Source organism: Helicoverpa armigera, chromosome 3 (genome assembly GCF_030705265.1).
Source record: "Helicoverpa armigera isolate CAAS_96S chromosome 3, ASM3070526v1, whole genome shotgun sequence".
NCBI classification, from domain to species: Eukaryota; Metazoa; Arthropoda; class Insecta; order Lepidoptera; family Noctuidae; genus Helicoverpa; species Helicoverpa armigera.
This window is the reverse complement of record NC_087122.1, coordinates 7,218,053-7,231,591: the sequence shown is the minus strand read 5'-3', so window position 1 is coordinate 7,231,591 and position 13,539 is coordinate 7,218,053. Positions and strand designations below refer to the sequence as shown.

The window sequence follows — 13,539 nt, the reverse complement described above, 5'->3', positions numbered from 1 at the left end:
ATAAATAATAAATGATGTAGGAATATTGAAAAAAGTTAAATTATTTTTAAAACGTTTTATTACCAATCAAAGACATAGTGGAAATAACACTATTTACAAGATAAAAAGGAAAACTAATAATACATGTCATGAATTTCGAAATTTAAAATTAATTATTCGACAAGATCAGTATCAATTGACATACACGTCGTCATTCATAAAATTAAATCTTGAGTATTACAAATTATTTTTAAAATTAAAATGTGTATACTTGGCCCCGATATACCGTCATCATTTAATAGATTAGGCATAAATAGATACACTAAACTTAAAACACTGGTCTTTTCACAAACAAAAAAATTGATATTTTACAAAATATTGACCTTTCAGCAGGTGCCTCTGACTAACCTACATACATTATTTACAAAGCATAACAAACTACACACTCTTCTTACATAACTTATAGATTAAAAGTTTGTCCATGTTTGAAATATTTCAAACTACATTACTACAACTGAAGGCGAAGTAAAGGCACGTTGTAAAGGCCACTTGCCACAGCCAGAAGTCGCGCAGAAATTATATATTATTGGTGTTCGTAACGCCAGGCTACTGTCCTGCACCAGCCATGATAATGACCTGAATGACGAGTACCTTCTTATACATCTGTCGTTTATCCGGGCTACACAACTTGCAGCTGGTCACTTTTGGCTATTGCCAGAGGCTCGTGAGAAGGCGCCTTTATTAGTAAGGAGTGTAAAATGGTTTTCAAACAAATAAATGTAGTATTCCTCTAGTTCACGGGTAAAGGGTAAGGCACCGGTATAGTTATTATTATGCAGCCTAAAATAAAATTTCTATTTAATCTTTTGAACACCGTTTTATGTCCTATCAGTTGCGTGTTAGATCACGTAAATGTCGTACAAAATATTTCTGCTCAGTATCTTCCTGTAGTAAAACTATAGCATGATATCAGAACCAGATACCTAATCATTATCATACAAGACTAGGGCGCAGATTCGCAGAAAAAAAATCAATGACTTTAACAAATAATTTGGGTAATAATTTAGTTTGTGCGATAATTTAGGTTACGATACCTCTTAAATGGGTTATAATCAAATTAGAATAAAGATAAGATGAAAATAACAAAACTGACGACGAGACGACATTAGTCGCCAAGCAATTAATCGCTTCACAAACTTTTTCCAACTACTTAGTTTTTAGGAAAGGTCTGCATTCTTTTTTTCTAGCTATATTTTAGGTTTAGTTAGGAAATCTGCATATTATTGAAATTAACAAGAGATTAAATCGAACCCACTACCTGTATACAGAATACATAATTCACAGGAACAGAAGCAGTTCTCTAGATTTCAGTACATTTATCGCACATTAAATTTTTACCCTAACACGCTTAGTATGAACCTTAATAGAAGGTATTCATTGTTTGCATACCAAGTAGATTACAGATAAAACCTATAATAGCTAAGTAATAGTAGTGATGTCTTATAAACCAGTCTTACTTTTGAGTAATACATAATGATTTGTAATGCACATAGTCAGTCCCATTTTGAAAAGTTGTCTTTGAATCGCATCATAAGGTGGTCTTAATGAACCAATGACAGTTATCCTGATATTCAGGTTGATTGTTCTCTTACAGAAGTTTAGTAGATTCTTAATTAGAGTTACTGGTCAGAAGTAAATTCATAAACGAATAACTATTGATATCGAGTTTTCGTGTTCATCCATTATGTAAGTGCCATTAAGTAAGACATTAGCTTTTCCCAGGAATAAGAAAATATTTATGCCATGATAATTAAAGCTTCATGTGGCCAACACACAATATGCGGAAGTGGGTCATAATTGCTTACCATTGCAATAAAGTCAGGATAAGTTATTGATTCATGCTGCTTGTAAATCAGCATTTATACATGTTAGTAAAACTACTCAATGACAACTGTTCAAGAAAGGACTACCCATGTTGTTTTCTGAATACGATTTTGAAACAACAATATCTTTTGTGAATTTAAAAATAAGAAAACCCGTAGAGATCCTTAACGTAAAATAGTAATGGTACCTAATATAAAACTGCCAAACACTCTTCCTACTGACTTTGTGGTGAACTATAAATTCATTAATTGATAAAAAAATGGCACAAAATCAGACATGGGTTTTCCCCCTTAATCTCAAATAGGATTAAAATAGTTATTTCAATGCATATACAATGCAAATTAATAATAATTCAAATTTAGCTACATCAGTAACATTGCTTATCAATTGGAATGTAATTGAGAAATTTAACAAAAAATAAAATCACTGGCATAAATTGAGTTGTAGAGAGATCACAGAAGTCTACGCAAGTTTTTTCTGCTTTTCTTTGTGCCAACAGCGTAATCACATTTCTTTCTTTTGGAAGGGCTGGGAGCATTAAGGTCGTATTGATCACAGCTCTTACCTGGATGCCTGCTGCAATTACAATGTCTGCAAAATTGGAAACAACAAGAAGCACTTGTGCACTCAACCCACTCCTCTCCTGAAGGTTCTTCCGTTACTTTAGCAGGTTGTGAGCAACGGACACAGGACACCTGCATTCTTGAATCCATCGATGCAGTCTGAAAAACATAATAAATTAAGTTTGCAAGACTTGACTTTTATAGTTGTAGCTTAGATGTGAACATGCATAAAAATATGCTTTTTTTCTTTTAAAAAACAAATACCTTCACAAACTTCCTGAATCTATTTGTTCTTGGTGAATACTGTGGACTACTGGGTGTACTGCTTACAGGGTAATCATTCATATCATTGTTGATATCTTTGAGACAGGCATCATACAGCCTTGTGCCTTTGATGATTCTACTACTTCTGCACTGTTTAGCACGATTCTCCCTGTTTTCGTCTGCTGATTTAAGATACTTTCTTATTTCCAGTTTCTTTTCAATACTGTTATGTGAGTTCCAAATATCATTCCATGTGCTGCTTACAGCACAAAAGTTGCAAATATCTTCATTACTTAAATAGCGAAAAATATTTTTTAAAGGTGGTATGGCACATTTCTGGTTTAACAATCCTAATATATCTATTTTTTGGTTGGGTCTGGCTAGAACAGGTTGTGGCTCTCCTAGTGTAGGTTGTAATATTTGCTTGGGTACTGTTGGTAGCTCATGCCTATCACATGATAGTGAATGTATGACAAAATCTAGTTTCCTACCAGATTTTTTACAGGGACTTAATCTACAGTTCCTCTTCACAGGTGTTATTGGATATGAAAATTTCTGTTCGCATATGTTTAATCTGTAGATAAATCTTTTATGTCTTCCAGTGCTATGTGAGGTTTCTGATGGTGTACTCGCAGTGGTGTTTTCTTTATCTTCACTGACTTCCAAACTCTGAATTTTACCCGCAATCCATGTTGTAGGAGTAGGGATTGTCGATGCTTGTTTTGTAGATTCGACGCTAGAATAAGGGCGTTTTGCAGCCCGTCTTGGCGGTGGAGTGTTCGTACAATTGTCATTACGAGGTTTTAACTGACCGTACCTATATGCCGCTTCAGGTGTAACATAATCCACTTGGATTTGATCAATGTAAGCTGTAGTCGCTACCACAGATTGATCCAGAAATGCACTCGATAGTTCCGAATGTTCCAAGGAACCAGGTGTGTACGATGTATGGTATCCGCTGTCCTCGGCTTTGTAGTAATTCAAGTTGTCGAAAGAGAGGATAGACCTCGCATTTTCAACGTAATCGGAGTGCACATCCATTGTAATTTTTGTTACTTGTCAATTTCTTTTCACTTTAATTCCATGGTAGACGCCAATTCCTAACGCAGAATCCTCATTTTGAGTAGGAGACACTTCAGAAGTATTTAGGCACATAATATAACTTAATATATATCGTTGTTAGTATCGTTAATGAAATCACTTTTTAATCATAATTCGTTCGACTACATACTTTCAACAATAATTCAAGTAATTTCAACAAACACAAAAATCATCACAAAACGTCCATAAAACTAGATTTGTTGAAGCATCGTTGAAGGGCAGCAAAGCAACAGCTAAGCACAGATAATTAATTGTTGCAAAAGTGAACCGTTGAAAACCAGCTGAGCGGGAATAAGCAATCTGTGGTGTGTTATTCCCGCTGAGCTGGTATTCAACGGCTGGAATTCAAAATTGATTTTATTATTATTTTTCATCGATACGTTTGTATGTAGGTATACTACGTCAATGTTATTTTTTTTATTTGAAATTCTGTGGAAATTGTAACAGCTGCTCATCAATTATTTATTTATGAAATTCATTCTTATGCAGTTTCTGGGAAAGCCACTGAAACTTTGGATGGTCAAAAATAATTCTGAATTCAAGCTGCATTTCAAAGTAATATTTATATAGTTGGAAGTCTATGTTTCTTTATTTATGCAATATTCGGATTAGGTATTTGTTCTCATTTGATTATAGCTTGCTGCAAAATATAGGATAATCTGTGGCTCATTCGTTCTCTTGCTTGTCCTTGTCTTAAAAAAATACTGATTATTTATGGTTAATGGTGGGTTACAGTGAAATAAATAAATATGTATTTATTTTTCGTTTCTAAATTGCAAATGAAAGCAAACTGACAAGAAAAATATAATAAATGTTCTTTTCCATAAATCGTTTCATATTCCCAGTTGTTAGTTAGGGCATTGTTTCTAATATGGCTTTGAGTGTTAGAGATTTGTGTAGATTGTGTGCAAAGAAAGACGAGTTTTCAAAAGATCTATTGCACGAAAATAATCGCAATGTCCTAAAACTGTTACAAGATTTCATACAAATTACCGTAAGTGATACTTTTACAGTATTTTGTTCCCCTTATTATTATAAAACTTTATGAAAGACATCATTGAAAATAAAATTGTACCATTACTTTAATCTTCTATGTCTTTAGAACATGAATTAATTTGTTTTTATACTCTCACGCTGATCAAAAAGTACTATAATGAAAAGTTAATTATTTCCAATTTACAAACATAATCACATTTGAAAAATCACATACTAAAAACAACTTACAAAGATAAACTATTTTTGCATGACACAAATGTTTAACAATTACTTTATCAAGGATGAGGAGCAATTTTTTGATGCCCTGTATTAGTTTTAAGTTGTATATATATATAACTTTATCATAGATCTATGAGGATGACTCTTTGCCGACGAAGATCTGTCTGAACTGTGAAGAAAAAATGGTGTCATTCCAACTTTTCATTCTTGAATGTTATAAGACTCAAGACACACTGCAAAAGATGTTTGATGATCATGACTCCCATGACATCAAGGTAGAACAAACACAAGCAGCTATGGAATATGATGTTTCTATCAAATCAGAGGTAATCATTACATTGTGTACCTACAACTATTTTTCATTTCCAAGTTTAAAAGATATTTCCTCTAAATTCATTTTTATATCTGTTCCGCAAATCTTATTTGTTATTGATATGTTGATGTATAAAATTGCAGGTCAAAGATGAGATGTCAGCAGAAGATATAGTTTGTAAGTACTATTTTTCTATTAAAATAAACCCTTCTTAGGTAAGATGTCATTCTTTGATTGTAAAAGCGACTAGAACCATAAAACAAGGAAATAAATGATATTACAAATCCCATGTTAGCATTATACTCAAAAACATCTTGTATTGGGACTGAAATTGTGTGTTTTTCTCACCAGAAATAAATGTTTAGTCTTCACTTAATTCTTTTTTATTGTTGTATTTCTTCAAATTATCAATGAGGAATGATGATTATATTTATGGTAATGGTTACAGGTGCATTAAACAATGATCCATCATTGTCAGTCATTGATGCTTTCCCTGACAGCAATGATGAACATGATGACATTGACATACACAATGTGGACGTTAAGAATGATGATGATGATGAAGACTATCTTGATGATATTGCCATAGCAGCACTGAAACCTATCAAAACAAAACGCATCACAAGAAGGGAAGTTACAGAACAGGACACGGAAAAGTTAAACCAAGTTCTTAGAAAGTCTTATTCAAAAGTAAAGGATTATGTAAAGTAAGTGAGCAAAGGATTAATTTGAATTGCCACCTGATGACCATATTGAAATTCCTCATATGACAATGTTGACTAAACGAATCAAAAACATTATTTTTTTAGGATGCAATGTGATTTTTGCGGAGAGAAACAGAAAACATGGAGTCACCTACGAATACATTATTTCAAAGAACATAATAGTGGGCCATATGCTTATTGCCTTTGTGGGTTTGTAGTAAGATCCAAAAGTGTTCTTTACAAGCATGTATCAGAGCACAAGTTAGAAAGTAGAAAATTGAGGAAGGAGGAAGAAGATGATAATGAAGAGAAACAAAAGAGGGAATATGCAAGTTTGAATGTTAAAGATTTTATAAGGTAGTATTTTAATCAAGTTCAATGAATCAGTTTAATATGAATCAATCTGTAGATGTTCTATGTTTTCAGGTTTATATGTCCACATTGTCAGAAGGAATGTCCAAGTTGGTATAGACTAAAGGCACATTCTGAGAGTATGCATAAAGTATCACCAGTAGTGTCTTGTATATGTGGCATCACGCTGAAATCTAAGTCAGTAATGTACAAGCATGTGCATGACCATAGAAATCCGAATGTACTATCGTGAGTATCATATCTGCATTTACGTCAATATTTAGCCATATATAAGAGAGAACCGTGCTGAGTCTTCTCGGCTCACCAAGTTAGCCCAGTAGCATTCACTGGGGCTCGATAGTGTCTCAACACAACAACCCTGGCTAGACTTACATGTTACGAACCCAGTGTTTGCAAGACTTTTGCAGTGATACTGCTTCAGCTCGTGAAGATTGCTACCCACATAGAGCGGTCATCGTACAGTGGCCGTTTAGATACTGTAGGATATGCCTATGGACGTCCCGCGAATTATACGCAATCGAATTCCGCTGCGGCGTCATTTTAAAATAATGTCTACTTTTGATTGAGATTGACTGTCCTTTAATAACAATCCTTTGCTATTCTGACCCGTGTGTTTAGCTGCTCACGATTGTAGGACTCACGCCGCAACTCTCCTGTCCGTGCCGATGTCTCATCAAATTAATTTACTGCAATTATATATTTCCTTTTAATTCAACAGGTGTGACAAGTGTCCCCGCATAACGAAAACATTATCAGCTTTAAATAAACATAAGATGAGACACATACCTAAATCTGAAAGAAAGTTTTGCTGTGCATCTTGCGATAAAATATTTACTTCAAAGGACGCGTTGAAATCACACGAGAGATCTCACATTCCGATAGAGGAACGAAAAATATATCGCTGTGATATGTGCAATATGAAGTAAGTAATAACAATAACCAAAGGTTTATTTTTTATTTTTTGATGGTTCAATATCAATGATATTATATTTATAATATAATAATTTTATTTTAATGCGCTATGGTCACAATTTTACCATCATTTTTTGTCGTCTTCTTTCTTAAATACAAGAGTTGTAGTGTCAGTATTAACAGAAGTTTTTTAACTAAACATCATTCGTGATTGAACCTTTTGAATTTTAGGACGATGCAATAAAACATAAAATTAATGTTATTATAAAAGTTACATTATCCGTCAGGTTCACGACTCGGTCATCGGCGGCGTCACACAAGCGCGTGGTGCACGACAAGATCAAGGGTTACGTGTGCGATCTGTGCGGGTACGCGTGCGGCACCAACGGCGAGCTGCGCCAGCACCGCGCCATACACAGCGACGACAAGCCCTTCGTCTGCAGGAAGTGCTCCAAATGGTAACTACATATACTTTCTTTTATTAAAAAGTAATAATTTACCTAGTAAAAGTATAAACTTCAAGTGGTTCTGCCTTTTTGGGTGAAAGATTAGCAAAGTAAATACACACACATTTAAACCTTTACTTTTTCGGGTTCTGTACCAAAAGGCACTCCGTTACTAAAGCTTTGCTGTCTGTCTGTTACCAGGCATTATCTCTGTATCTCATAAACCGTGATAGGTAGACAGTTGAACTTTTCACAGATCGTGTACCTAAGTATTTGTAAGTGTTTAATAGACTTGATTTTTTGGCTACCCATACTTAAACGGTTTTATAATATTAATATGATTCACAGTTTCAAGACCTACTCAAACCTGAAGACACACATGGACACTCACGCGGACACGTCGTACGAGTGCTACATCTGTCGCCGCGTGCTGAATAGCCGCCGCACGCTGCGCAAGCATCTGCTCGTGCACGAGGAGAAGTGCAAGCATGTCTGCTCCTACTGCAACAAGGCCTTCAAGAGGCGACAGACTTTGAAGGTATGCGATTTTATTTTTGAAAGATAATTGCTTTATTATAATATAACTATAGGTTTGCTGTTTGTACCTAAACCTTGGCAACTAATCACAGCGAACCAAAGACTACATACATACGTTGGTAGCAGATATAATCTTTTCGGAAGCTCAATTTAATTTATATGGATAACTAATTCACAAAAACGGCCAGTAGCCAGTTACACTTGATGGACAAGTTACATTTTAAAGAAAAATCTTCACCTCACAGTACTCCACAGACATACTAACAGTATTATCTTTCAATTCCATTCAAATGATTGTGTTTGAATGGTGGATTCAGACAAATAATCAAACAATCACATTCAGCCTTCTCGTCCAATTAAATAAATAAGAGGCTGCAAAGGCCTATTCATCTCATCATACCCTTCATCTCATCATACCCTTCGAGTCTTTTCCCAATCATGTTGGGGTCGGCTTCTCACCGGGTGCAGCTGAGTACCAGTGTTTCGCAAAGAGCGACTGCTCTGCCTGATCTCCTCAACCCGGTTACCCAGGCAAAAGCCTATTATCGGTAATGAAAACTTTACACACAATTTAAGTAACATATTTGGTCAGGTACACATGTACACACACACGGGCGACAAGCCGCTGTCGTGCAAGTGGTGCGACGAGCGCTTCTCGTACGCGTCGACGCTGCGCTCGCACCGCCTGCGCTGTCACCCCGACAAGATGGCCGCGCAAGCGCATGAGAACTACTCCAGTTATGCGCATGCCGCCATGCAAGAGGTATGTTCATGTTCCCATATTATAATATAAATAATATTATTCTTCATTGATTTCTATTTATATCAATTTATTATCTATTTATGGCATTGAATAAAACTATAATTCAAAAAACCACACAAAGCTGTCGCTAGACCTAATTTTTATTTTTATGTGTATTTTCCGCTAATCTCAGAAAAGTAAGTTATTGTTCTATATTTTCATACTGTACTTGAAATGCTCATTTGTGTCACTGTAAGTCCACCCTACTTTATCTTCGTCACGTCACAGAGCAGTCGATATAATGGCCGATCACGTCTTTTATTTCTTCTATCTTTATGAATATATTAAAAAAAATCTTAATATTCAATTAATTTACAGGATTATATCAAAAACGACGTGGGAGCCGTAAATCTTCCAGTATCAGTAGCGAAAAATGAAGTCGAGGCTATGTAACCAATGAAGGCAGTGCCGATGATAACGCGAACTATATGCAATTAACAAAGAAGGAATTTAGCACTTATGTACATCGTACAGAATAGGTATTATTAGACTTAGTAGAAAACAATATTTCAGTTAAAATTCTATTGTTCCAATATGTTTTTTTTCTATTCTAAGGCAAATATATAGATGTAAATATTTATTCATAGTTATATCAAATACATAGTTATTTGACACATATATTTCTTACTTAAAATTACTTACATAATTAACCTAGCTGCAATATACCGTATTGGATCAGTTTTAAAACTGACTGTAGTGTCCGAATTTTACAACTAAATTATAGGTACTTTTGACAATAACGTCAATGTATTAACTTATAAATGTTTTAGCCCAGTCAATTTAGACATTTGAAATAACAAAAAATTGAATTTTGATCCTAATGTTAACATGGAAAATTCATAAAAAGTCAACATAATAGGCCGTGGAGCAGGCCCATCAACAGAAAAACATTAACGAAAATGCATCAATTACACTGCTCCGCTGGTACATAAATAAATAAAATGTATCTAGCTGGTATCTTAGAATCACTATATCTTTGGAATGGTGATTCTTATGAAAAAAGTGTTTTATTTTGTAGGAGTAAAAGTCGATTTTGCTCACTCTAGCGAAGCAAGAAAACCTACATGCTTGAGCTACTGAAGTGAAAATATTTTATTTATGATGGTGAACCCAAGGTCTCTACTAGAATTCAGCTCTTTGCAAATTTATGTTATTTGAGCACCATTGTTATGTCTCAATTGACGGGACTATTTTGGCAATTCAAGAAGTTTAGTGCCTCTGAAATAATATATAGTTAAAAAAAAACACTTAATAGTTTTTAGTTAATCATAATTGTTTAACGCAATTACGTTGTAATTCTTTATGGAAACATGTAAGTTAAAAACTGGCTAGTAAATAAATTGATGACCATACTTTGGATGTTTTTTTAACTTAAACACCCTCTATCAATTAAGAATGTACAAATCTCCGTATTCAAAGTAATTGATCGTTTATATTATAAAGGACATTAAGACTAAACACCTACAATCTACATGAACATATACATATCTCTGGTGTGTAAGAGATTCGTAGTTGCGTAACATTTGGATCTCCTGTTCGATATTTAGGGTGGAACTCTGAATGAAATTATCGTGATGACTGCTAAACTACAACGCTAATGTGCCTAAAGTAGAAATCATATATTTCGACATAACTAGGTGGTTAAGCACCTAATAACCACTCTGAAAGTGAACTAGAAATACAACACTTTAGTACCTACCCATAACAGGTAAGTAGGTACCCTAACTCACAAACATGTATATTTCTCGTTACGCACACAATGAAAGACTTCACACATACTACTAGGTACAAACATAGATGGGTGTCTATTATGAATAGGTTACTGGTCACCGCTATGACCCTTCTCTATTGATGAACATTAGTCAGCTGTAATATGAAGATACGAGTCACAGGGCATGTTTACATTCCGTTAGCTGTCTTTATGTACGAAACACAAATTATACGACAGGGCGATTAGTGTCGTATGCGTATAAAGCTTTCACCATTATTTAATTTATAACTTTGACAGACTTAACAAAAAGTGTGACAAAGTACCGAAATAGTCGTTATAAGATTATTAATGCCACATTAATGTAAACATAGGTGATTGGAAATACCAATAGCTGCCTACATGTCTAGTTTTTTTTTTAGTTTTACCTGCTAGTTACACTAGACTTGGAATTTGAAGCACCCCCCAGGTTCACAGACGCTGTAAAAATCAGTTGTCTAAAAACAGTAGTTTATGAATTTTCACGTTCAGGTTTCGATGTGAACAGTGTTTTTAATAAAAATGGGTGAATTAAACCGAAAGTAGGTAGGTACCTCTGAGGTGTCATTGTATTATTCTTGTTATTCAAGAACTATTTATGCCATTTATTTGGTAAAACCTTTTTCCTGTTTTTAAAAATGTGTTTCAAAAGAAGTCAAGATAACGTACGGACTGCAAAGTTTAAAATCCTTCCGAGAGCGGTGGCTCGCGACCGAGTTTCATCTTGTATCAAGTGACGCACGAGCGTGTCCCCCATTTTCCGTATAGTACCCTGAGTTGCTTTTTAGCTGTAGGTAGGGTACTAGATATATAGGTTCTAGACTTTGTAGGTATCAACGAGTGTCTGCCTAAATACTTGATCAGAGAGCACTGTTTAGGTATGCTATTGTAGAACCAGAAATGCCCGGACGAAATCACGGGCTGAAAGCGCTAGCAAACTCATACATGCCTTATTTAGAACCTATATTCATAAGTAAGCACCTATCTACATACTTACATAATGTACATGTACATATCCGCCCTCACTATTCATAGATTTCACTAATCACTTTTCCAGAGGCAGTGATTAATAGCCAGCAGTCGTATTAATAGATTACTGTAACAGTAAATATCGCGTAGTGGTGCGTCGCTCGCTGAAAGTGAAGCGAGGCATGTCGGAGGTGGATCCGAGTGGAGATAAGGGTAGTCAGTCACACACGTCAGAGCGTTGGCGCGCCGCCAGCCGCCCGAGGCCGGCGCGTCACGGCCCCAGCGCCCCGCGCTCACGCTCCACTACGTCTTACGTAACACTGGAAAAACTAAACACTTAGCGCTTACGTCGAGCTTTCATAAATTTCGACTTAGACATAAATTTTAGTCACCAGAGCAAAAATGTTTCCAAAAGTTTAACACAAGCTTTGTTTTTACTTTACGGAAGCAAGAGACTTTTTCAATTACCTACCAAAGCTGAAAAGCCACGTATATGCAATTAATGAAACCGCTATCATTTTGAACCCAGGAAAACGTGAAAGGTAAGAATTTCCTCCCAGGAAAATCCAATAACGTAATGTTTCCGCCTCGGATGTCGACGATAGAGCGAAGTGGAGGAGAAAACCGAAATCGAGGACCGCCACGCGTGAAAATTTAATCATATGAGGATGAGAAATTAACTGAATTGCTTTCTTACGTTGTTCCATTAAAAAAAATGAATATAGGTTCATATTTTGTCAACGAGTCTTGCTTTCTTTTTAAGGGAACTTCTGGCTTAACGATAACGTACTGTACCTACCTAGGAAAATAATTCTAACATGTGATAAATTAAGCTTTGACATTTGGAAAAACGTTATTTTTTTAGAAATATCTCAATTTTATTAAAGTTATTAAGTATTATATATGATTACAAAAGATTACTTTGTCACAAAGATCGCACCTGAAAGATTCGCTCTGATATGATTAAAATCATATTCTGTTTTAACGACGGGGTTATTGTTACAGAGTAGTTAATACTAAACTATCCATCTTTTCACTAGCACCAACTCCCCTCGATAACAATTAATTGAGTTTTGGTAACTATCGGAATGATAAGCCTGAGCGACTACAGGCCAGATAACTCGCCTGCACTCTTAATTAGGTACCTTTCAATATCAGGCGAGCAAAAGTAGATTTAGGAGTCAGCAATTTATTAGTACTTTGCAAGTTAATAGAGTTTATTTTAGAAAATTGCAAGATGGTAAGACTTTTAATTTTAGCATTTTATGTGCAGTGAACAAAGATAATGTTAAGGTACCTGCTAATGGGTTTTTTATTCCAATTTAATTTATTTTAGAAACACATTGGTACCTACTCAAAAACCCTTTTTACAAACATACATTAATTGAGATTAAGGACCAGTTAAATAATAAATTGTGCGACTTTCCAGCGACGGTTAATTAGCTGCTGGATTTAGACAAGATTTGGGTATCAGATACATGTAATAAATAGGTACATTAGCTCACGCCTAATTGCTTATGCGTTACGTGAATACGCATTAGTAGAAGACCTTTTCAGATGGATATACCCGTATTACCTACCTATGTTAGTACATATTAGTTACACTGACTATAAACATCGCTTAATAAATTAAATAAGTTTTTTACACATCATTAGTGGAAAATACTTGAAGCCAATTAAAATACTTAATGATTAATTATTATTATTATCAGTCCATTGATTATGTACTTA

The 13,539-nt window shown here is 34.9% G+C and overlaps 2 protein-coding genes across 2 annotated transcripts; one reads left to right on the top strand and one right to left on the bottom strand.

Moving 5' to 3' along the window:
* Positions 1-40: 40 nt before the first annotated feature.
* Positions 41-4,030, bottom strand: LOC110375164 (uncharacterized). Its single transcript, XM_021333189.3, has 2 exons — positions 2,691-4,030; positions 41-2,585 (listed from the first exon to the last, which is right to left on the bottom strand). The coding sequence occupies exons 1-2, from the start codon at positions 3,729-3,731 to the stop codon at positions 2,316-2,318; spliced, it is 1,311 nt and encodes a 436-aa protein (XP_021188864.3). The 5' UTR covers positions 3,732-4,030; the 3' UTR covers positions 41-2,315.
* A 451-nt stretch (positions 4,031-4,481) lies between these two features.
* Positions 4,482-10,444, top strand: LOC110375146 (zinc finger protein 391). Its single transcript, XM_021333152.3, has 11 exons — positions 4,482-4,785; positions 5,135-5,332; positions 5,463-5,496; positions 5,768-6,026; positions 6,129-6,380; positions 6,450-6,623; positions 7,114-7,317; positions 7,595-7,765; positions 8,102-8,291; positions 8,883-9,053; positions 9,411-10,444. Exons 1-11 carry the CDS (start codon positions 4,663-4,665, stop codon positions 9,483-9,485), a joined length of 1,851 nt encoding a protein of 616 aa, XP_021188827.3. The 5' UTR covers positions 4,482-4,662; the 3' UTR covers positions 9,486-10,444.
* Positions 10,445-13,539: the final 3,095 nt, after the last annotated feature.